This window comes from Rhineura floridana, chromosome 7 (genome assembly GCF_030035675.1).
Source record: "Rhineura floridana isolate rRhiFlo1 chromosome 7, rRhiFlo1.hap2, whole genome shotgun sequence".
Classification (NCBI taxonomy): domain Eukaryota; kingdom Metazoa; phylum Chordata; class Lepidosauria; order Squamata; family Rhineuridae; genus Rhineura; species Rhineura floridana.
In genome coordinates this window covers 153,981,722-154,005,002 of record NC_084486.1, presented here as the reverse complement: position 1 = coordinate 154,005,002, position 23,281 = coordinate 153,981,722, and the positions used below count along the sequence as shown (strand labels likewise).

At 45.0% G+C, this 23,281-nt stretch overlaps 1 protein-coding gene across 2 annotated transcripts in view; it reads left to right on the top strand.

The window, feature by feature from the left end:
• The window catches only part of LOC133389629 (probable cation-transporting ATPase 13A5), a 68,592-nt gene that overhangs the window by 31,358 nt on the left and 13,953 nt on the right, over window positions 1–23,281 (top strand). For both annotated transcript variants that reach the window (XM_061637636.1, XM_061637635.1), the window contains 6 exons: window positions 856–1,013; window positions 6,430–6,618; window positions 7,296–7,357; window positions 9,299–9,449; window positions 22,131–22,217; window positions 22,804–22,960. In XM_061637636.1, the coding sequence (XP_061493620.1) occupies window positions 856–1,013; window positions 6,430–6,618; window positions 7,296–7,357; window positions 9,299–9,449; window positions 22,131–22,217; window positions 22,804–22,960 (804 nt within the window). The remainder of the gene's footprint in view (window positions 1–855; window positions 1,014–6,429; window positions 6,619–7,295; window positions 7,358–9,298; window positions 9,450–22,130; window positions 22,218–22,803; window positions 22,961–23,281) is intronic.

The following is a 23,281-nucleotide window of genomic DNA, read 5'->3' as shown; positions in this document are numbered from 1 at the left end:
CTTGGCTAGCCTGGTGCCAAGAGGAAACTATTCACTTTCAAATGTACTAACAACAGCAACCATATAGAAAAAACATGTAGCCCTGCAGGTTGCAGCAAACTACAGAGAGAACGTTTTCTGAGTGCTTGATTTCAGTGTTGAAGTCACGTGAAAAGGTAACTGCATCCGAGAACGTTCAGTGATCCCCTAAAAATGGGATATGTGCCAACTCTCAAAACTGGAAACATTGGATCAGCTGTAAGTGCGCTTTGTGGTGGTTGCTTTCATTGGGGCCCAGGAATTAGAGGTCCCTTTACATATTGCTGCCTTGATTTAGGGAATGCACAGCCAGCCTCTGCCCTTCCCCCCAGCCTAAGGATGGTGTAGAATATTCCCAAAATTGGATTTGGTATTGAATTCTGGGATAATCTGCAAGTTTGTCTCGTTGTTGAACAGGCTCCCACCTTTTGTGTGTGTTCGCGGCTGTTAGCGACACTGTCATTTTTTTAAAGTTCGCTGCAAGAATTATGTAATTATTTACGTAATTATTTCTGTAATCTGCTGCTGCTGTATACATTATATAAATATACATCAGCATAAGAAATAACAGAAAATGACATAATTTTTCAGAAAATATAACGAATAAAAAAGGGAGAACTGGGAGTGGGGATAACTAGTGGAACATAATTTATAGCGAATAGGAACTGGCAGCCCATTTGATTAACTGAAAAACGGAATGGAATCAGATAGCGAACCCCATCCCTACCCCACCCCCACTCCTTGGGCTCTCCCCACTCACCCACATGTGAGCAACGTCTGTTCCTCCCTCCCCCACCCCGAAAATGACCACGTTGCCCATGTAATGCTTTGCTGCAGGGTTCAACACGGCCAAGGGAGATCTGGTGAGGTCCATCCTTTACCCAAAGCCTCTGAACTTCAAACTCTACCGAGAGTCCTTCAAATTCATCATGTGCCTGTTCTTGATTGGCATCTTGGGGCTGATCTATGCGACTTGCGTGTACGTGAGCCACAAGGTGAGTCTTAGAGAGAGAGCCATGATGCTGCAAGAGGGCGGGGCCTTTGACCGAGCCCACAAGTCTGGTGATGAGTGGGACCACACTGTAAGAAAGAGGCACATGGCCTTCAATCAGCCTGGGCCATGTGGAAGGTGGTGAGGCTTGACGCAAGGGAGGGATTTGGGGGTTTGGAGTGGGGGACTTCTGGCTATTATTAACTATACAAGTGGGAGCTGCAACAAAATGTTGCAGTGCAGAGAGTTCCTGTTTGGTGAGCCAGTTAGCCAGCCATGCCTTCTTTTGAGGACATTCCATTCCACTCCCCATTTTTCATTCTGCCCCCTCAACAGATGCTCAGCATTCTGTGGCCGCAGAGCATGCTCTGGGCTACTTTGGCTTCTCCACCTTTTCCTCCTTAGTGTTTTTTCCTATTATGTTTTTATTCTCCTGTATCCCAAGCCTGTTGATTCCTCCCTGTTTTGTACGGACGGTACTTTTTCAGCCCCATAAAGATCCACACTCAGAGAAGGAGTTTGCTGTTAGTATAGAGGGTGACTGTGACGACTGTGCCATCGATGGGCACTGGTGCTTCTCAAAAGCAGAAGAGGAGAGGTCCCTGCTCTGAGGAGCTTACCCCTTAAACTCAACACAGCGGAGACAACAGAGGAGGGGGTTTCATTGGGAAGAAAGATGAGTGTACTAGAGACAGTGGACTTAAGAGTCAAGTCAGAGCCAAACCTGGCATTAATTGTGCACTTTCAGGGCAAGTAGCAGCTTTGGGGGAATAATTAAAGCCCCCCTTCTCTCTGGGCCACAGTCCTGATCGGGATTGAGCCTCTCCCTCCTCCTGATCCGGCAGATGTTGTTAGCTTCATATACACCATACATTTAAAGCACATTGTTTTCCCCAAAGAATCCTGGGCACTGTAGCTAGTCACAGGTGCTGAGAACCGTCGCTCTATGAGGGGTAAATGAAGCATGGGATTCAAAGTCTGGTTGACGCAGTGTCTAGCGTGCCCTCCCCAGGCCTGGTCACAGAGGGTCAGGTTGGGGCTTCCACTTTGAGAGGAAGTGTGTTATGTTTGGTGGCGGGGGACATCTGTTCGAATCTTCTTGAGAGCCCCCCGTGGACGGGCATTTGGCTTATCTTCGGGGACTGCATTCACTCCATACATTTAAATCACATTTCACACACCCCCAAAAGAATCCTGGGAACTGTAGTTTACTCCCCATAGAGCGGCAATACCCAGCACCCTTATATAGTTCCAAGGATTCTTTTTGGGGTGGGAGGGAAATATGCTTTCAATTCATGTGCTTTCAAGTTGTGCTACATTTAAGGTGAAGGACATGTTTCCCCAGGGTAGAAAGGGGAGTGCCTCCGCTTGTGGCATGTTCCTTGGCTCAGGTGCACAGTCCACCTGCAACTATGTGCCCCACAGGAGCCTTTTTCAACAGAGCACTGTGCTTGCTTGCCATAGTTTGGCGTCTTCCAGCCAGATATATTACATAAGAACATAAGAACATAAGAAGAGCCTGCTGGATCAGGCCAGTGGCCCATCTAGTCCAGCATCCTGTTCTCACAGTGGCCAACCAGGTGCCTGGGGGAAGCCCGCAAGCAGGACCCGAGTGCAAGAACACTCTCCCCTCCTGAGGCTTCCGGCAACTGGTTTTCAGAAGCATGCTGCCTCTGACTAGGGTGGCAGAGCACAGCCATCATGGCTAGTAGCCATTGATAGCCCTGTCCTCCATGAATTTGTCTAATCTTCTTTTAAAGCCATCCAAGCTGGTGGCCATTACTGCATCTTGTGGGAGCAAATTCCATAGTTTAACTATGCGCTGAGTAAAGAAGTACTTCCTTTTGTCTGTCCTGAATCTTCCAACATTCAGCTTCTTTGAATGTCCACGAGTTCTAGTATTATGAGAGAGGGAGAAGAACTTTTCTCTATCCACTTTCTCAATGCCATGCCTAATTTTATACACTTCTATCATGTCTCCTCTGACCCGCCTTTTCTCTAAACTAAAAAGCCCCAAATGCTGCAACCTTTCCTCGTAAGGGAGTCGCTCCATCCCCTTGATCATTCTGGTTGCCCTCTTCTGAACCTTTTCCAACTCTATAATCTCCTTTTTGAGATGAGGCGACCAGAACTGTACACAGTATTCCAAATGCGGCCGCACCATAGATTTATACAACGGCATTATGATATCGGCTGTTTTATTTTCAATACCTTTCCTAATTATCGCTAGCATGGAATTTGCCTTTTTCACAGCTGCCGCACACTGGGTCGACATTTTCATCGTGCTGTCCACTACAACCCCGAGGTCTCTCTCCTGGTCGGTCACCGCCAGTTCAGACCCCATGAGCGTATATGTGAAATTCAGATTTTTTGCTCCAATATGCATAATTTTACACTTGTTTATATTGAATTGCATTTGCCATTTTTCTGCCCATTCACTCAGTTTGGAGAGGTCTTTTTGGAGCTCTTCGCAATCCCTTTTTGTTTTAACAACCCTGAACAATTTAGTGTCATCAGCAAACTTGGCCACTTCACTGCTCACTCCTAATTCTAGGTCATTAATGAACAAGTTGAAAAGTACAGGTCCTTGAGGGACTCCACTTTCTACAGCCCTCCATTGGGAGAACTGTCCGTTTATTCCTACTCTCTGCTTTCTGCTTCTTAACCAATTCCTTATCCACAAGAGGACCTCTCCTCTTATTCCATGACTGCTAAGCTTCCTCAGAAGCCTTTGGTGAGGTACCTTGTCAAACGCTTTTTGAAAGTCTAAGTACACTATGTCCACTGGATCACCTCTATCTATATGCTTGTTGACACTCTCAAAGAATTCTAATAGGTTACTGAGACAGGACTTTCCCTTGCAGAAGCCATGCTGGCTCTGCTTCAGCAAGGCTTGTTCTTCTATGTGCTTAGTTAATCTAGCTTTAATAATACTTTCTACCAGTTTTCCAGGGACAGAAGTTAAGCTAACTGGCCTGTAATTTCCGGGATCCCCTCTGGATCCCTTTTTGAAGATTGGCATTACATTTGCCACTTTCCAGTCCTCAGGCACGGAGGAGGACCCGAGGGACAAGTTACATATTTTAGTTAGCAGATCAGCAATTTCACCTTTGAGTTCTTTGAGAACTCTCGGGTGGATGCCATCCGGGCCCGGTGATTTGTCAGTTTTTATATTGTCCATTAAGCTTAGAACTTCCTCTCTCGTTACCACTATTTGTCTCAGTTCCTCAGAATCCCTTCCTGCAAATGTTAGTTCAGGTTCAGGGATCTGCCCTATATCTTCCACTGTGAAGACAGATGCAAAGAATTCATTTAGCTTCTCTGCAATCTCCTTATCGTTCTTTAGTACACCTTTGACTCCCTTATCATCCAAGGGTCCAATTGTCTCCCTAGATGGTCTCCTGCTTTGAATGTATTTATAGAATTTTTTGTTGTTGGTTTTTATGTTCTTAGCAATGTGCTCCTCAAATTCTTTTTTAGCATCCCTTATTGTCTTCTTGCATTTCTTTTGCCAGAGTTTGTGTTCTTTTTTATTTTCTTCATTCAGACAAGACTTCCATTTTCTGAAGGAAGACTTTTTGCCTGTAAGAGGCAAAAATTGATCTGGTGGAGTCAGGGCTGATGGCTGTAAATCAGTCCAAACTTTCAGCAGATCCAATCAAGGCCCATGCATAATATGCCAAATTCTGGCCTACGCATCAACCTTCACCGGATTCATCAATCCTGGTTCTGTTTGCTCAGTTAATTTATTATGGGCTAGTTTGATCCTTATTAGGCCCAAGCACACAGGTATGACATGATGTGGATAGAGCAGGACAACAGCTATGATGGATGAAAGATGGCTGAAACAGGCCATGACTGCTTCGTTTTTGGGGAAAAGGTGTTGTACCTCTGCACCTGTCAGACTGCTGACTGCTAACCGAAGTAGCCTTGGTGTTCCAATAAGAATGGCTGTGAAGTCAAACCAATGACAGAATGCTATGGTTTGGTATATCGGCAGAGCTGATGTTTGTAAAAGGGCACTGCCTGGGAAATCACGGAAGAGGCAAGGGTCTCACATGCTCCTCTTTGTCCCCCTCCCAGACAGATTATGGTAATTCATGGTCTACATGTGATTACGTATGATGGGGGTCCACCCACATTCACTGAAATTAAAGTAAATTTATTGGATAATTCCCACCTCCTGATCAGGTTTTCTGGTTGGTATGAAAGGTATCCAGCTTTGGGTTAGTTAGAGCTACTTGGGCACCAGGGAGGGGGAGGAGTTGCCTTTGGATTGCTTTCCCTTTTTTACTTGCTGGCCTCTATCTGCCTTGTTTCCTGCTTTTGTGGGTTTTGCTCAGCTCAAAGTTTCAGGCCCACCCACAAATAGGTAACTATGGCTTTCTTTAATCTAGTATTCTAGGAAATGTAGAGCTGATGCTTATATTAAGAACAGTAACACCTCAATAGAGCAGATGCGTTCCTGGACATTACTTCTTTAGCAGAAACTTTGCTACCAGAGGTAGGAATAACATGGAAAGTATAGGGATGGGCTCTTACACCTGCTCACAGATGATGGGGGCAGCTTCAACAGGGGCTTTAAAGGGTGCTTACCTGGCACCCACCCTGGGAGAAAGCAAGAGACCTCTTTAATGCAAAGGAAATACAGAGGCTTGTCAGTTTCACCTTAGCAAAGCAAAGGCACAGGTTTATCAGTTATTGATAGCAAAGGCAAGGCAGAGGCTGCTCAGTTTCACCTTAAAGCAAAGGCACAGGTTTGGACATTTATCCATAGCAAAGCAAAGCTGGTCAGTTTCACCTTTAAAAAGCCTTCCCACAGGGAGCTTCCTTCCTGACCTGGAGGATTCCTTAACGGAGGTATTACCGTACTTGGACTGGAGGGAGTTTGGTGGAAAATGTGCTTGTTTTGTCAGTGCTATCTTTGTAAATCTAATTTACTCGTTGATATTTTTAGTTACTGTATTCTTGATTCATCTTTTTAACCATTAAGCTTGTGCAAATATGTTACATATTTCTACGGTACATGTCAAGTACTGGCTTTGTTTTATTTTTTGTCAGTCCTATCATACTGTCTAGTTTTGTGCATCAGTAAATGGGTGTATTCGTTTCAGTTGTAAGTTTTGAGTTTGTGGCTTTGAGTCATGGATGGTGTTTTCCTCCCTGGTCTGCTGGGTTGCTGCTGAGCAAATGAACCAGGATTGAAATTCGGACTGAGTGCCTGAAGGAAGCTCCTTCTCTCCTTTGTGGGGTCACAGCAAGGCTGCCCCTTAGTCCCTCCAAGTTCCAGACCTGCCCGGCTGGCCAGCCCTCTCAGTAGCCCTGCTCAGGTGTGCCCCATGGGCACTTGGGCACAGGCTCCCCTCCTGCCCTCCTGCGCTGAGTCAACCCACTGACAATCTGTTTGTGCCATTTCCCAGCAATCCGTGGCAGACACCGTGGCAATGGCGCTCCTCCTCATGACAGTCGCCATCCCCCCAGCCATCCCTGCTGCCTTGACAACTGGTGTCGTTTATGCCCAGAGGAAGCTGGTGAAGAAGAAGATTTTCTGCATTAGTCCTCAGAGGATCAACATCTGCGGGCAGATCAACTTGGTGTGCTTTGACAAGGTGCGGCCCCAGGAAGGAGTGGAGCAGCTCTGGAGGCTGCCGGGTTGGAGTGTGGCTGTGTGTGTATGCGGGGTGGTGGTGTGTGGGTGCGTTTAGCGGTTTCCAAGGCAGAAGGTGGGGCCAGGTTTGATCAGACATGGCAGCTGGGAATCCCCTCTTCAAATATGGCCATGAGCCCTTGGTAAGCCCTCTCCTCTCTCTCAGGCTCAGTGCCCTCCCCGTCCTCCATTTGCAATATTGGGAGGATACTACTTGCCTTCCCTACAGGGCTGTAGTAAAAAATGCTGATATAATATGGCCAAAGTACTTTGAAACCTCAACAGTGCTATATACATGCTGAGATGACTAATCCTTGAGACTCTTCTTTCTGGGACGTTTCTAGTCCTCAGTCTTGTTCAAGTCAGCATTTCATAAAGGCTGAGCAACTCCCCAGCATTTGGCTTCCACTGGCTTAGGGGGAAGGAAACTCTGCACTCACACAGAGCTTTCCATTTCCCCCGGAGCACTGCCGCACCTTTCATTCTCCCAGCCCCTCACCGCCCCCTTTGCTGGCCCACTCCTCAGCTCCATCCACTAATAGGGAGAGCTGTGCATGGTCTGCTCTGCTGTTATTGGATGAAGGATCAAGGCTCCTGGTTTCTGACCGTGATGCCATCTTTCTCTTTCCCTGAACCCAGACTGGCACCCTGACAGAGGATGGGCTGGATCTCTGGGGCGTCATCCCCTGCCAAAAAAGGAGGTAAGCAGTCTTGACCATGCGCCTGACCTGTGTTCCGGGAATGTGCTGCAAAGGGCTGGAGAGCATACAAGGATGCACCAGCAGTGTGTGCATGAAATGTTGGGGCAAGCATTTGATTCACACCGAACTTTTCTTCAGGGTTAGACCATCAGAGCAACCTCTTTGCTTCTCATGTGAAACGACTAATCAGCCAACCAGCCCAGAAATCTGGATTATTGCTGAATGGATTGAGGGCCAATAAATTTGCGGATATTCCACACATCAGAGGCCAGAGTTGTTACTAGCAGAGACAGAGCAGCCCTGTGGCGTAGGCACAGACCTTTCTTCTGCTTGTGCAGCTTCACAGTGGATATGCAACAGACCTCAAGTCTATTCCAGGGATTAAGTCCTCTCGCCTCTTTCTCCTCCTTAATTCCTGAGAGTAGCTCCAGGACAGGACTTGTCAGGATCTCTCCTCCTTCATCTTTGGATGATATAATTGGATGGTAGTGAATTGGGGGTGGGAAATGGCCATAATTTACAGGGCCATTAGGAGAACTATATCCCTGACACTCCCTCAGGACAGGCAGACAATTGCTTAAGCGAACCTTAATGAGGAGAGATGAATTGATGAGCGAATCCAGCTAAGAGGGTCTGTCGGGTAGCAAACCCTCAGGCAGACAGTGTGGGCTCTGCTTGGCTCCAGCCCCAAATCTGGGGTGGGGGGTAGGGGACAGGGTTGCTGATAATGAGCTTCTTGCCAAGAGAGGTTTCAGGGCAGTCCTGCAAACGAGCAAGGCTGCTTTAAAAGCTCCGCTCAAACAGGGTGGAGAAACGAGGCTTGCACAAGGACGTGTCCCCTGCGTCATGGGGGAATTGATGGTGCTACTTGATTTTGTTCTCCTGGCACTGCCTCCTTTGGGGTTGCAGCATATAGGTTTCAGAGGTCTTGTAAAGGCTTTCCCTGATGCATAAGATTGGGCCCTGTTTTATTTATTTATTTGATTTCCCTGGAGTCCTCTTTTTATTTGTTTTTGTATTCTTTTATACCACTTTTTTACTGGTTTTATGTTGTATTTTTATGCTTATGATACTGTTTACTGCTTTTATGTTATGTTTATGTTGTACACCAGTTAGAGATTTTAAAATATTAGGCAGCTGATAAAGGCTTTTTTTAAAAAAAATATGTAAATTGATGTTGAGTAACCCATTTCCAGAAGGGCACTGATGAGCTGGAAGAGTTCTGGGCTTGATTTAAGCATGCAGCTGGGAGTGTAAAGCAAAAACTTGCCCGTGCGAGATTTCTTGAGTCTGGCATCCCATGTAAATCAAGTCCGCGTTGCTCGTTTGTGTGATGTGGGCACTTCAGGGATCTGCGGTTTGGGTGGACCCTGCGCTGACCCACTCATGCTGTGGACATAAGGGATAAGGGCTGTGTGCTGCCCCACACAGTCAAGAAGACATGTCTCACCCCCAGATCCCTTGCAGGGTCATAGAATCATAGAACAGTAGAGTTGGAAGGGGCCTATAAGGCCATCAAGACCACCCCCTGCTCAATGCAGGGCCCACAGACTGTGCAGATGACAGTGCGGCCACCTGAAGCGACCACTTGAGGTGCGTCTTGTCTGGTCAGACTGACCCTGCATGAAGCCCCTTCTGTGCCCGGAGAGCCTGGGTTTCCAGCTTTTCTCTGCCTGCTTCAGCTTTGCCTGGGAGGGGGAGAGAGCAGCACGGAGCACCCCTCAGCAGAGGAAGCAGCAACGCCTGCGGTGGGTTGCAGGAGAGTTTTGAAGGGCCCCTGGCCGGTTGGCAGGCAGGTGGGCAAGGAAGGGGCGGCAGAGCCCTTGTTGGAGCATGCTTCGCCCAATGGCTCCTTTGGGCCTGAGTGGCAAATGGTCACCCCTGTGCCTACTACCTCTCCTCTGATGAGTGGCCAGATGCTAATTCTCTGCTCTGCCTCAGTTTCCAGAGTGTGCACAGCTTCTCCGGCGGCTGCCCTTTGCCTTGGGGGCCCCTGTGCAGAGCCATGGCCTCCTGCCATTCCCTGTTGGTTTTGGATGGGAAGATTCAAGGAGATCCACTGGACCTAAAGATGTTTGAGGGCACCGGCTGGGTGAGTGAACTTTCCTTATCGTGTGTGTGTGTTAGGAGGAAAGAGGTGGAAGGCAGGGGAGCCTTCCAAACAGGGCCACTCGCTATGTACCTTGAGCTATGATCCCAGAATCTGCTGCCTAACATGGAACTGATAGGAAATATGTAGGAAACCCGTAAGGCGGAGGTGAGGACCTTCAGGCCCAGGGGCCAAATGCAGCCCTCCAGGCCTTTCTGCGTGGCCCTCGGGACTCCCACCAGGCCACACACCCTCTTTGAGTGCCTGTGCCTGGCTGGAGCATGTCCTTGAGCTTGATATTGCCTCTTGTTGGCCTAAACGAAGGATGGAGAGACGTGTGATGTGCGTGGGTGTGTCTGTAGGAGCCTCCGCCTTCTGAAGGGCTGGAACGTCACCTCCTGTGCAAAGGGAAGACTCACATCCTTAGCTCTGTCTGTGGAAGGACTAATGCACAGCCGTCTAATACCACCTGCTGGGAATTTATGGGTTATACTCTTCCAAGTGACATGTATGACCAACTGCCCAATGCAGCTACAAGGATACAGTTACCATGATAATACATGCTCCAACAATGAAACGGAGCGTTTCAAATGTATGTATCGCAAGCTCCTATTGCGAGGGGTATAAATCTTGATAGCTATGCTTTGTTACTTCATAAAAGAATACAAATAAAATAAAATAAAATAAAATAAAAATTCTATAAATACATTCAAAGCAGGAGACCATCTAGGGAGACAATTGGACCCTTGGATGATAAGGGAGTCAAAGGTGTACTAAAGAACGATAAGGAGATTGCAGAGAAGCTAAATGAATTCTTTGCATCTGTCTTCACAGTGGAAGATATAGGGCAGATCCCTGAACCTGAACTAACATTTGCAGGAAGGGATTCTGAGGAACTGAGACAAATAGTGGTAACGAGAGAGGAAGTTCTAGGCTTAATGGACAATATAAAAACTGACAAATCACCGGGCCCAGATGGCATCCACCCGAGAGTTCTCAAAGAACTGAAACGTGAAATTGCTGATCTGCTAACTAAAATATGTAACTTGTCCCTTGGGTCCTCCTCCGTGCCTGAGGACTGGAAAGTGGCAAATGTAATGCCAATCTTCAAAAAAGGATCCAGAGGGGATCCCGGAAATTACAGGCCAGTTAGCTTAACTTCTGTCCCTGGAAAACTGGTAGAAAGTATTATTAAAGCTAGATTAACTAAGCACATAGAAGAACAAGCCTTGCTGAAGCAGAGCCAGCATGGCTTCTGCAAGGGAAAGTCCTGTCTCAGTAACCTATTAGAATTCTTTGAGAGTGTCAACAAGCATATAGATAGAGGTGATCCAGTGGACATAGTGTACTTAGACTTTCAAAAACTGTTTGACAAGGTACCTCACCAAAGGCTTCTGAGGAAGCTTAGCAGTCATGGAATAAGAGGAGAGGTCCTCTTGTGGATAAGGAATTGGTTAAGAAGCAGAAAGCAGAGAGTAGGAATAAACGGACAGTTCTCCCAGTGGAGGGCTGTAGAAAGTGGAGTCCCTCAAGGATCAGTATTGAGACCTGTACTTTTCAACTTGTTCATTAATGACCTAGAATTAGGAGTGAGCAGTGAAGTGGCCAAGTTTGCTGATGACACTAAATTATTCAGGGTGGTTAAAACAAAAAGGGATTGTGAAGAGCTCCAAAAAGACCTCTCCAAACTGAGTGAATGGGCAGAACAATGGCAAATGCAATTCAATATTAACAAGTGTAATATTATGCATATTGGAGCAAAAAATCTTAATTTCACATATACGCTCATGGGGTCTGAACTGGCGGTGACCGACCAGGAGAGAGACCTCGGGGTTGTAGTGGACAGCACGATGAAAATGTCGACCCAGTGTGCGGCAGCTGTGAAAAAGGCAAATTCCATGCTAGCGATAATTAGGAAAGGTATTGAAAATAAAACAGCCGATATCATCATGCCGTTGTATAAATCTATGGTGCGGCCGCATTTGGAATACTGTGTACAGTTCTGGTCGCCTCATCTCAAAAAGGAGATTATAGAGTTGGAAAAGGTTCAGAAGAGGGCAACCAGAATGATCAAGGGGATGGAGCGACTCCCTTACGAGGAAAGGTTGCAGCATTTGGGGCTTTTTAGTTTAGAGAAAAGGCGGGTCAGAGGAGACATGATAGAAGTGTATAAAATTAGGCATGGCATTGAGAAAGTGGATAGAGAAAAGTTCTTCTCCCTCTCTCATAATACTAGAACTCGTGGACATTCAAAGAAGCTGAATGTTGGAAGATTCAGGACAGACAAAAGGAAGTACTTCTTTACTCAGCGCATAGTTAAACTATGGAATTTGCTCCCACAAGATGCAGTAATGGCCACCAGCTTGGATGGCTTTAAAAGAAGATTAGACAAATTCATGGAGGACAGGGCTATCAATGGCTACTAGCCATGATGGCTGTGCTGTGCCACCCTAGTCAGAGGCAGCATGCTTCTGAAAACCAGTTGCTGGAAGCCTCAGGAGGGGAGAGTGTTCTTGCACTTGGGTCCTACTTGCGGGCTTCCCCCAGGCACCTGGTTGGCCACTGTGAGAACAGGATGCTGGACTAGATGGGCCACTGGCCTGATCCAGCAGGCTCTTCTTATGTTCTTAAGAGCTCTGCCTCCTTTTACATCTGGCCTCGCCCACCATTGGTATGCGGTCCCTGGAAAGTTGACATGGAAATGGACTGCCTTCAAGTCGATCCCGACTTATGGCGACCCTACAAATAGGGTTTTCATGGTCAGCAGCATTGAGAGGGGGTTTCCCATTGCCCTCCTCTGAGGCTGAGAGGCAGTGACTGGCCCAAGGCCACCCAGGGAGCTTCATGGCTGTGTGGGGATTCAAACCCTGCTCTCCCAGGTCATAGTCCAGCACCTCAACCACTGCACCCTGGAAAGCTGACCACAACAGAACGCGGCTATTGGGCTGGAAAGGGTTCCCTGCCAGGTAAAGCAATGTTCCTAGACCTCATGGGTTTGAAGAAAGGTTCAGAAACACCTCCAAGCCCTTTCGTTGCATAACTTCCAACTTGTCACCCCTTTCCTTTTCAAAGCGACAAAGCAAGAAGAAATACCTTCTTGCAATAGGAGAACTGTTTTTGCAGAACAAGCTACCACGTGCAAGCATGCCTGCACCATGATGCTTCTTCTGTAGTATCGGCTGAAACCATTCCAAAATTGTTCAAAAAGCAAGGGATTTCTTGAGAAAAGCTTCAAAAGACATGGAAGAAGATAAACTCAAAGATATGGATATAATTCCTGGGAAACAAAGTCAACAGAAACAGGTAGAGGAAGAAAAGGATGATGATGGATCAAAGGGAGCAACAGGCACAGACTTTTCTAAAATACATGCTTAAAAATGGATTACAAATATCTAACTTGGAATATAAATAGAGCTAATTCGTTGCAGAAGAGAAAGAAAGTATTTCATTATTTGAAAAAATTAAAATTGGATATGATTTGTTCACAAGAAACTCATATTAAGAAGAAAGATTCTAAATATTTAATTTGTAAAAATTTGGGTGAAGAATTTATTTCAGCAGGATTCAAAAAAAAAATGGTGTGGTTCTTTATATTAATTCACAATTGTCTCCTAAATTGATATTATTGGATGATAGTGGCAGATTTGTGGGAGTTGAAATCACCATTCAGGGTACAAAAATTTTGATAGTGGGCATTTATGCTCCTAATGAAGATAAAACAAGGTTTTATACTGGACTTATGGAAAAACTATCAGAGTTTGCATATGATCATTGGTGTGTCATGGGTGATTGGAATGGGGTAATTTCACCAAAAATGGATAGACTTTCTGAGAAAAATATTAAAGAGACACAGGGCAAATTGCCGAAGATCTGTTTCGAATTGATGGAAAATTTAGAATTGGTGGATGCTTGGAGATATATAAATGACAATGCAAAGGAATTTACTTACTTTTCAGAAAGACATAAAACATTTTCGAGGATTGATATGATTTGGATGTCTAAAAATTTAGTGAAAGATATTTCCAAGATGGATGTGTTACCAAAAACCTTTTCGGATCATAATCCAGTGATATTGATTTAAAAAAAAAATATTGGATTTAGATGGAGACTAAATGAATCTTTATTACAGAATGATAAAATAGTGCAGGAATGTAAGAAGAAATTAAAAGAGTTTTTTGAACACAATTTACATAAAGGAACAGATGAAAATATTGTTTGGGATACAAGTAAAGCATTTATGAGGGGATATTTTATTAAATGTAATTCTGAATTAAAAAAGAAGAAACAACAGAAAATGCAATTGATCTTGGAAGAAATAAAACAAAAAGAGGAAGAATTGAAAAAGAATCCAACTAAAGCTTCTACTGTAAATCAAATTAAAATGTTACAGAAACAAGTGTCAATGTTGACAGTTAGAGAAATTGAAAGGAAATTAAATTTTGCTAAACAAAGGACTTTTGAATTTGCAAATAAACAGGGGAAATTGCTAGCATATAAATTAAGAAAAGAACGACAAAAAAATCTTATTTTAAAGATACAAGAAGGAGATGAGATGTTGACAGACAATTTAAAAATCCAAAGGGTTTTCCATCAATATTATTCAACTTTGTTGATATTTGTTGTACACCGCCCTGAGAGCTTTCTGCTATAGGGCGGTCTAGAAATGTAATTAAATAAATAAATAAATAAACTTTGTACAAGTGTCGGGAAATTCCCTCAGAAAAAATAGAAGAATATATATCCAAACAGAATTTGCCCAAAATTACAGATCTTCAGAGACAAGCTATTAATGGTCCTATTACATCAAGAGAAATATCTGAGGCTATAAGTAAAATTAAATTAGGAAAGGCGCCAGGACCGGATGGACTATCAGCAATGTATTACAAATGCTTGGAGGAGGAACTTTTACTACCTTTACAGTATACAATGAATTCTATTTTACAAGAGGGGAAGATACCGGATAGTTGGAAAAATGCCAATATAACATTAATACCTAGAGGAGCAGGATTTAACTAAAACAAAAAATTATCGGCCAATATCTTTACTGAATAATGACTATAAAATTTTTACAATGATTTTGGCTGAAAGAATGAAAATAATATTGCAACAATTTATTCAGGAAGATCAAGCGGGGTTTTTACCTAAAAGACAATTACGTGATAACGTCAGGAATGTTTTGAATGTGTTGGAATATCTAGAACGACGAAATGACATACAAGCTGCTTTGATTTTCTTGGATGTTGAGAAAGCATTTGATAATTTGAATTGGAAATTTATGTTTAAGGTTCTAGAGCAAATGGACTTTGGAGATAATTTTATAAAATGGATCAGATCGATTTATACATCACAGAAGGCACAGATAATTGTCAATGGGGATTTAACGGACTCATGTGAAATACAAAAGGGTACAAGACAGGGATGTCCATTGTCCCCCCTTCTATTTATTCTGGTTTTAGAAGTGCTGCTTAGAGACATAAGGCAAGACAAAAGGATTTCGGGAATAAAGATAAAAAAAGAGGAATATAAATTGAGAGCATTTGCTGACGACTTGATAATTGTATTAGAAAATCCCTTGGAAGGAATCAAAGTATTGATGGATAAATTAGAAGAATTTGGACCATTAGCAGATTAAGATCAATAATCAAAAAACGAAGATGCTGGTGAAAAATTTATCTTTAAGAGATCAAAAAGAGTTAATGGAGAAGATAGATTTTAAAATAGAAGAAAAGGTGAAATATTTAGGTATCATTATGACAAATAAAAATTCAAAGTTGTTTCATAATAATTATGAAAAACTATGGACAGAGATTAAGAAAGATTTGTTAAAATGGGATAAATTACAGTTGTCATTAATGGGTAGAATATCTGTAATAAAAATGAATGTATTGCCGAGAATGATGTTTCTATTTCAAACAATACCTGTCATATCCTCTGATCTACCTTTCAAACAATGGCAAAAAGATATTGCTAAATTTGTTTGGCAGGGGAAAAAACCAAGAGTTAAATTTAAATTATTACAAGACGCCAAAGAAAGAGGAGGGCTGGGATTACCAAATTTGAGACTTTATTTTGCTGCTTGTTGCTTAGTCTGGATAAAGGAATGGATTCTATTGAGGAATAAAAGATTATTGGATTTGGAGGGTCACAACCTGAAGTGGGGATGGCATGGATATCTATGGTATGATAAAGTAAAAGTTAATGTGGATTTTAATAATCATTTTATAAGACGTCCTTTGTTGAATATATGGAATAAATACAAAACAAGGTTTTTTTCGAAAATACCACTATGTGTTTCAAGTCAAGAAGCATTTTATAGAAGAGAAATGGCTGGAAAAGAGAAATGGTTAACTTACCAAGAACTATTAGAAAATGTGCATGGTGAATATATAATGAAAGAGAGAGAACAACTAATAAAGGAAGGATATAGTTCACAATGGTTTGCCTATTTACAATTGTTAGAAAGATTTAAAATGGACAAGAAAATGTATGGGTTTGAAATAAATAAATCTGATTTTGAAATAGGTTTGTGTACAAATGATGAATGCATAATTGCAAAAATGTATAAATTTTTATTAAAAATGGACATGGAAGAAGAACAAGTAAAAGAGTGTATGGTTAAGTGGGCAAAAAAAATTGGTTATAATATACAAATGGATCAATGGGAAAATATGTGGAAAAAAGGTTTGAAATTTACATTATGCTATAATCTTAAAGAAAATTTCTATAAAATGATGTATCGTTGGTATATGACTCCAGAAAAGTTGTCAAAAATGTATAGTAATGTTTCTAATGTATGTTGGAAATGTAAACAACAAGAAGGATCTTTTTATCATATGTGGTGGTCGTGTAAACAGGCAAAATTATTCTGGGCACAGATAGGTAGGATGATGCAAAAAATTTTGAGGATAAATATTCAGTCAAAACCAGAATTTTTTTTATTGGGTTTTATGGATAAACAAAAGGAAAAGAAATATGGAAGAATAATATTATATATGATTACGGCAGCAAGATTATTATATGCACAAAAGTGGAAAATGGAATCAGTACCAACAATGGAAGAATGGCTATTGAAATTAATGGACTTAGTCGAAATGGACAAATTGACATGTTTACTTAGAGAAAAATCGACAGATACATTTCTTAAGGAATGGAAGCCTCTTTTGGACTTTTTGTTGAAAGAAAGAAATGAAATGATGATAATGGGATTTGACGATTAATCAAGATAGACTTTGGAAAAAAGTGAATTTCGTATGTTCTAGGAGACAGGTTTGATATATATTATATACTTATAGCTGATCTGTAACAAATCGGAAGTCAAGTTTTTCTTTTTCTTTTATTTTTTTCTGTTGTATTGTTTTTGTTGTATTTGTATTTGTTTTTATAAAAATTTGAATAATAAAAAAATTATTATATATATAAAAAAAGAAACACCTCCAAGCCCTTTCGTTGCATAACTTCCAACTTGTCACCCCTTTCCTTTTCAAAGCGACAAAGCAAGAAGAAATACCTTCTTGCAATAGGAGAACTGTTTTTGCAGAACAAGCTACCACGTGCAAGCATTCCTGCACCATGATGCTTCTTCTGTAGTATCGGCTGAAACCATTCCAGGGCATACCTTGGAAGGGACTTGTTTCTTGCAGAGGTCGATTTAGGCTGAAACCACCGGTCTGCTGTGTGTGTCAAACAGGAAAACACAAGGCAAAGAGAGCAGAGACTGGACCTGGGGCAGCTCTGTGTCTCTCATCACATCTAAAGCATGAGCGACTGGCCAAGCCTGGCTTCTTTTGCAAGAACGTCATAGCCAGAGCATGATGGCTCTGCTCTGCCCCCACGGTCGGAGGCAGTATCCTTCTGAATACCACTCACTGGGAGCTGCAGGAGGGGAGAGCGCAGGTGCCCTCTGGTCCTGCTTGGGGCCTTGAGGTTGGGGCATCTGGCTGGCCACTGTGAGAGAAGGATGCAGGACTAGAGGGGCCCCTGGCCTGATTCAGCTGCGAAGTTCTTATGTTCTTATGGGTGAAGAGGTGAGGTGGAGTTCGGAAAAACCCTCCTCCTGACCGATACGGAAGGATCTGCCCATCTCGGTTCTCCGTGTCTCATTATTGCAGTCTTGAATTCAGTTCTCCATATTTCTGCAGCAATTTACAATTATTTCTCCCAGTAAAATCCTGCATTGAGCAGGGGGTTGGACTTGATGGCCTCATAGGGTCCTTCCAACTCTACTGTTCCATGATTCTAAACAGAGTTGTGTCTGCAGTTTTGACTAATGGACACATTTCTGCAAGCAATTTTTCCTAATATTATGCATTTTTGTGTGTTATTTTTGCTAATATATTCATTTTTATGCACACTTTCCCTTAGTATATGCATTTTTATAAACATTGGTCGGAGAACTGCCTCTCTACATTCGGATAAATACGAATTTTGAAGGATGGTTCTGGTTGGGTTCTCCTGTCGTTTCAGAAAGTGCTACTTCGATAGATCCAACTTTAAGTGCAAACCGAACTGGATTTCTCCCCGTCTCTGCCTCCTGATCACTGGAGCTTCGTCTGAGCTCCCGCAAGCCCTCCCCTGCACATTGCTCAACCTTTTGCTCGGGTAGAAAAAGAAAGAGTAAGGCGTTTGTGGGCAGGAGTTTGTGCAGCAGACTCTGGCTCATTCTGTAGGGCACCACACCAAGGGCAAGGAAGGCCGCTACTGACCCTTGCCCCAACAGCCCTCCGTGCAAGGCTGCCTCCAGGCTGTCAGTGTCTTACAGAAGAGAGACAAGCGCACCTTTAAGTTCCCACAATCAAACTGGGTTAAAGGGCTATTCTGGAAGGGGCAGCCTCCCGGAGGAACAGTTGACTGCAGTGACTGAAAACACCTAAGAATCTGCAGACTGAGCCCTGGTCTGCCCAAGCGCCTCCCCCTCCTCCCAGGGTCCCCTGTTCACAGCCACTTTGCTGTTTTCTAATCCACCAAAGTCTGAGAAATGTGCGTGCGGTCCCAGACAGGGCAGTCTGCATCAGAGGAGCCCCCATCAGAGGAAGCCCAGGAGGCTCCAGTCTTGGACCCGGCCCAGGCTCAGGCTCCATCTGAAGGTGAGGAGCCAGGGTCCTGTGAAGTGGCCCAGGACGGGCTGTTGGCACTCAGGGCAAGGTGGGCCACTGGCATCGAGGCTGAACCGCCCCCGAGTCCAAGGGAGAGGGATTGCCTCAAACGCCTGATGGAGACCCGGCCGATCCAGAGGAGTGCCCGACTACAGGCCTGGACTGATCGAGAGTCAAGGTCTGGGTGCAGGGATCCCTCGCTGGATCGTCACCTTGTGGTGGTGAGTGGGCTTGCGTGTTCCAATGAACCCTGTGAGCGATGCCATCGGGAGTCATGTACTCCCAGCAGGGTCACCCATGGCGGTCAGGTCAACGGATCGGAACCAGACACAGAACGCTCCAAGACTGTCCTCAACGGCAGAACAGGCGGAGAATAACAATGTGTGTTACAACGACTGTAAAGGCGGATGAAGGCTGCAGCAGATAAAGGACTTCCAATCGTCGTGGTACCCATGCCATTGGATCCAAGCCTTTTTCTGTCAAGATTGTGTGTTGATCGTGGTGCACCGATCTCCCCACGTACAACAAAATAACGCGCAGGCGTCTTCCATAACAAAAGTCCCATGGAAAGACTTTATTTTGGAAGACAATCTTACTCGGTCACGAGTGATCGCCAAGAAGAGAAGAAGAAGGGTGCAGGGATCAATGGGCATCAGCTGAGGTGTGCTTCAGCACCCCAAGCATAAAAATCCCAGTGCTGTGCTGGAATGGCTGCTGGAACAACGTCTGCACACCAGCTCTGTACCTGTCCTGGCTGCTGGTCGCCTGTTGCCTCCATACCCGACCTTGGACAATGCTGGACCTGCCTCTTGCCTCGCCCCTGACCTGCGTTGTTTATGGACTGCTTGGCTCCTGGGCCTGGGCTGCTCAGAGCCTGCTTTCTGCCTACCCCTTTGTCGTTGTGCTATACTCTGGACTCTGGACTGTCCCTGGAAACTGCCCCTGTGCTGCCCTCTCTTGTGTTTCTGCCGGGAAGTCTCTCGCCTCTTTAGGAGCCTGGCGAGCACAGGACAGCACCCTCTTCTGGTGTTGGGTTTTTCTTCTGGCCCGCTGCTGCTCACGTAGCTTCCTGAGACTCCGCTTCCCCAATGGCTTTCCAGGAATGAACTTGGAGGGCGTAACTCTTTCCTCAAGTCAGGGACAGGTGATCCTTGGAACAAAGCGGGTTGCAAGCACACCTGAGCACCTACAAGCAACGTTGGTGTTAGAGGGAATGAAGCAAAGTGGGTGTGGTTTTCCATGACACGCCTGGGGCTTCATCAGAAAGGACCCCGTGCCATTCTAAAGCCTTCCTAACGATCCTTTAATGAGCAGTGACTCAAAGGTTGCTCCATTGTCTGAACAAGCTGAGCATAAAGATTACGTAACACGCCTTCTCCTTCCTCATTCTCATCCCATGCCTTGATTTCCAGACTGCCCTTCCCAGCCCTGTGCCCTTGGCCTTTGAGGTCACATAGTTAGCACAGAGGAGCCACGATGTGCCACGTTCACGTGACTGAAGGGCTCCTGCTCATGCCACCTCCGCCAGGGAGGAATGCTGAAAGGTTGAGTGGAGAGAGGTGTCCGATCCCTGGCTAATGTCACTCATGTTTGCTTACCCCTTGACTGACAGGCAGAGCAAATGAGTCCTTTGGTTAACCCAAGGAGGTGGCTTTTCCTGTTTTGTTTGTAACACAATATTTCATGCTCAGAGATCGGTTTAATCGGCTTTTGTAGTTTTCAGGGCGAGGGACATTTGTTTCGTTTATGGGTTCGATGCTTATATGCTGCTCCATAGCAATGGCCCTTGGTGTGAGGGGCCTGTTGCAGCACCCAGTTGAAGCCATTAAGGAAGAGATGTACGGGATGAGGTTGTGGAGCATGATATCTCAGGACAGTCCCTTGCGTCCATTCCCAGCTGCTGAGGGAATGAAGTTCTCAGTGAGAGCCTGCAGCAGCTGGGGAGGGAACTGAAAGTCCAGCTGGACTGGGGGAAGACCTTTACATACATCAATAATTATTGCAGCAATGTTCAGCTTTAAAACTGCTGAATAGTTCTAGGCCTCCAGCTCTTGAAGCTAAGTAGTGCCACCTGTCTGTACGCCTGTGGCTGTGCAAAGGACAGTCCTGGCCCAAGAACATGCTCTGTGGAGCACATATTGGCTTCAGGGTGGGGCGGGGCAGGTGATTCGGATTGGGAAAACACAGGGGAGGTTAACTTTCTCCAGTACCACAGTCCTGATCTGAATTAGGGTTGCCAGGTTCCTGGCCTGAGACTGATCCTGTATCTTTAGGAGAAGAGGAAGTCAGCCGAGTACAGGTGTTCTTGCAACCCTCTAATGGGAAAAACCACAAGGTGGAATTCTCCCTTCCCCCTGCACAACTTTTAAAGATACAGAAGACCTGTTGAAGGCTAGGCCTGGCAACCAATCTGAATACAGCCACATTTATTTTTACCATTTAAAAAACGGTGGGAGATCAGGTCACGGAATTCTGGTGGACTTGCCAAGTTGCATCCTTTAAACTCAGAGTGTTCTGGTCCTGAGCGTGAGTGGCCGATGATGCTGGTGGATTAAAAGGGCATCTAGACAGTTATAGACTTTTTTAAAAAAGGAAAGAGTGTGCCGTAGCCCACTCAAAACTGGCTAGTGAGTTGTCCAGAGATTTGAACCTGGATTTCTGCTTCCCACCTCCTTGGCTGAACTCAGTAATATGCAAGCCCAGTCTATAATTTTTGTCTAAGAAGACTACAGGGGTGCCAGATTTGGGGACAGTCAGACCTCCCCCCCCCCCCGAATTTTTAAAGAGGAGCATATTCCTCTCTATGGAGCAGAGAATCACACCATCCTAATGATCATTTGAAGCTGGACTGTGTGCCTGTCTACATTCCAACAAGACACTGATAATCTGCGCTAAAAACCCAAATTCTGGATCCTCGAGGAATGTTTTGCATGCTGAGCAACTTAATTCACTAAGGCTGCAATCCAGTACATGCTTACCTGGGAGTAAGTCCCATTGAACCCAATGGAGCTTGCTTCTGAGTAGACATCTATCGGATTGTAGGCTAACTACTATATTCTCTTTTGGTATCGCTGGTCATGTGGATCAGGACGGCCCTCTGAAAGGTGCTGATGTCCAATAGTCCCACCCACCCACGGGAATGTATTTCAGCCCTCGCCCCCGTCCCCCCCCCCGAAATGTAAATGTACTGCCTTCAAGTCGATTCCGACTTGTGGCGACCCTCTGAATAGGGTTTTCATGAGGCTGAGAGGCAGTGACTGGCCCAAGGTCACGCAGTGAGCTTCAGGGCTATGTGGGGATTCGAACCCTGGTCTCCCAGATCTTAGTCCAACACCTTAACCACTACACCACACTGGCTCTAGCTTCTGAGATATTAGCAGGCATTGCTCACATACTCAGTAATACCTCCTCATCCATAAGGGCTAGAAACCTGCCCCCCTTCCTGAAAGTGAAAAACAAACAGGCAGATTATGAGGAAGCTGGATTCTGTGCCCAGGATCATTCACATTCACATCTCGCATTACAGGCTATGTTATTACGACTTACTTAGAATCTCTTCCAATCATGTTGTGTATTATTTTCCCCCCTGCAGGAAATGGAGGAGTCTGGTCCAGAGGATGGTGAAACCAGTGCACCACAGAGCTGTACCATTGTTAGACCAGGAGCCGCTGCTTCCCAGGTCAGCCCCACCCCTTTCCCTGAATGGCCATTGCTCTGCCGCCTGCTGGGAGGGAGGGCGAGATATGAATCTAATAAATAAATACTAATACTAATGCTAATAATGGCAGTGCTTCCTCAAGCTCCCTTGCTGGGAATGTGGACTGCCTGGCAGGTGGAAGGCTGGTTTGCAGCATCCACTTAGTAAAAGAGCTGCTTGGGAAATGAAACCAGGCTGAGAGCAGCAGTGACCCTCTACAGGAGCAGTCCTCCGCTGCCCTTCTGACTGGGCAAGCAAGGAAGGAGACCGTCTGCAGGCAGGCCAGCACCTTAGGGCCAATCCAGAAAGAAGTTCCTGTGCGCAGGCCTAAAGCACAAGGACCCTGTTTCTCCAGTGGCAGAGAAGATGCTTCTGGAAGCCCACAAGCCCGACATGAGCACAATAGCTCACTGCCAGCGGTGCTGCACAGGAACCGGTATTCTGGCTGCCCCTGGAAGTGATATATAGCCATCATGACGACTAGTTCAGCCCCGTCTCAGAAAAGAAGCCAGTGACTTGCATGGGGACACGAGCCAACTGAGAGCTTTCTGATTCTGCCCACTCACAGGCCCCTGTGGAAAGCATCGCAATCCTGCACCAATTTCCCTTCTCTTCCTCCCTGCTGAGGATGTCCGTCATCACGCAAGAACTTGGGAAGGTTGTCTGTGATCTCTACATGAAGGGAGCCCCAGAGATGGTGGCCAGCTTTTGCAAAACAAACACCGGTATGGGCCAAAGATCTAGCACGGCCAACAGCAGGGAGGGGCTCTCAACATCTTAAGATTTTTAATGTTTATTGTATCTGTATGCTTATTTTGTACGTCGCCCAGAGTGTCTGGATAGCCAGCCAGATGGGCGACTAAGAAATTCAATAAATAAAATAAATAAATAAGCTCCCTTGCAGATGCATTTGGCTCAGCCAGGGTTCCCAGGCACATTCATATGGGATGGTATTTGGAGATATGGACATAACACCTCCATGGGCCATCCACATGCTCTGTGCTTGCTTCTGGGAACACCAGAATTCCCCACAGTTTATATTATAA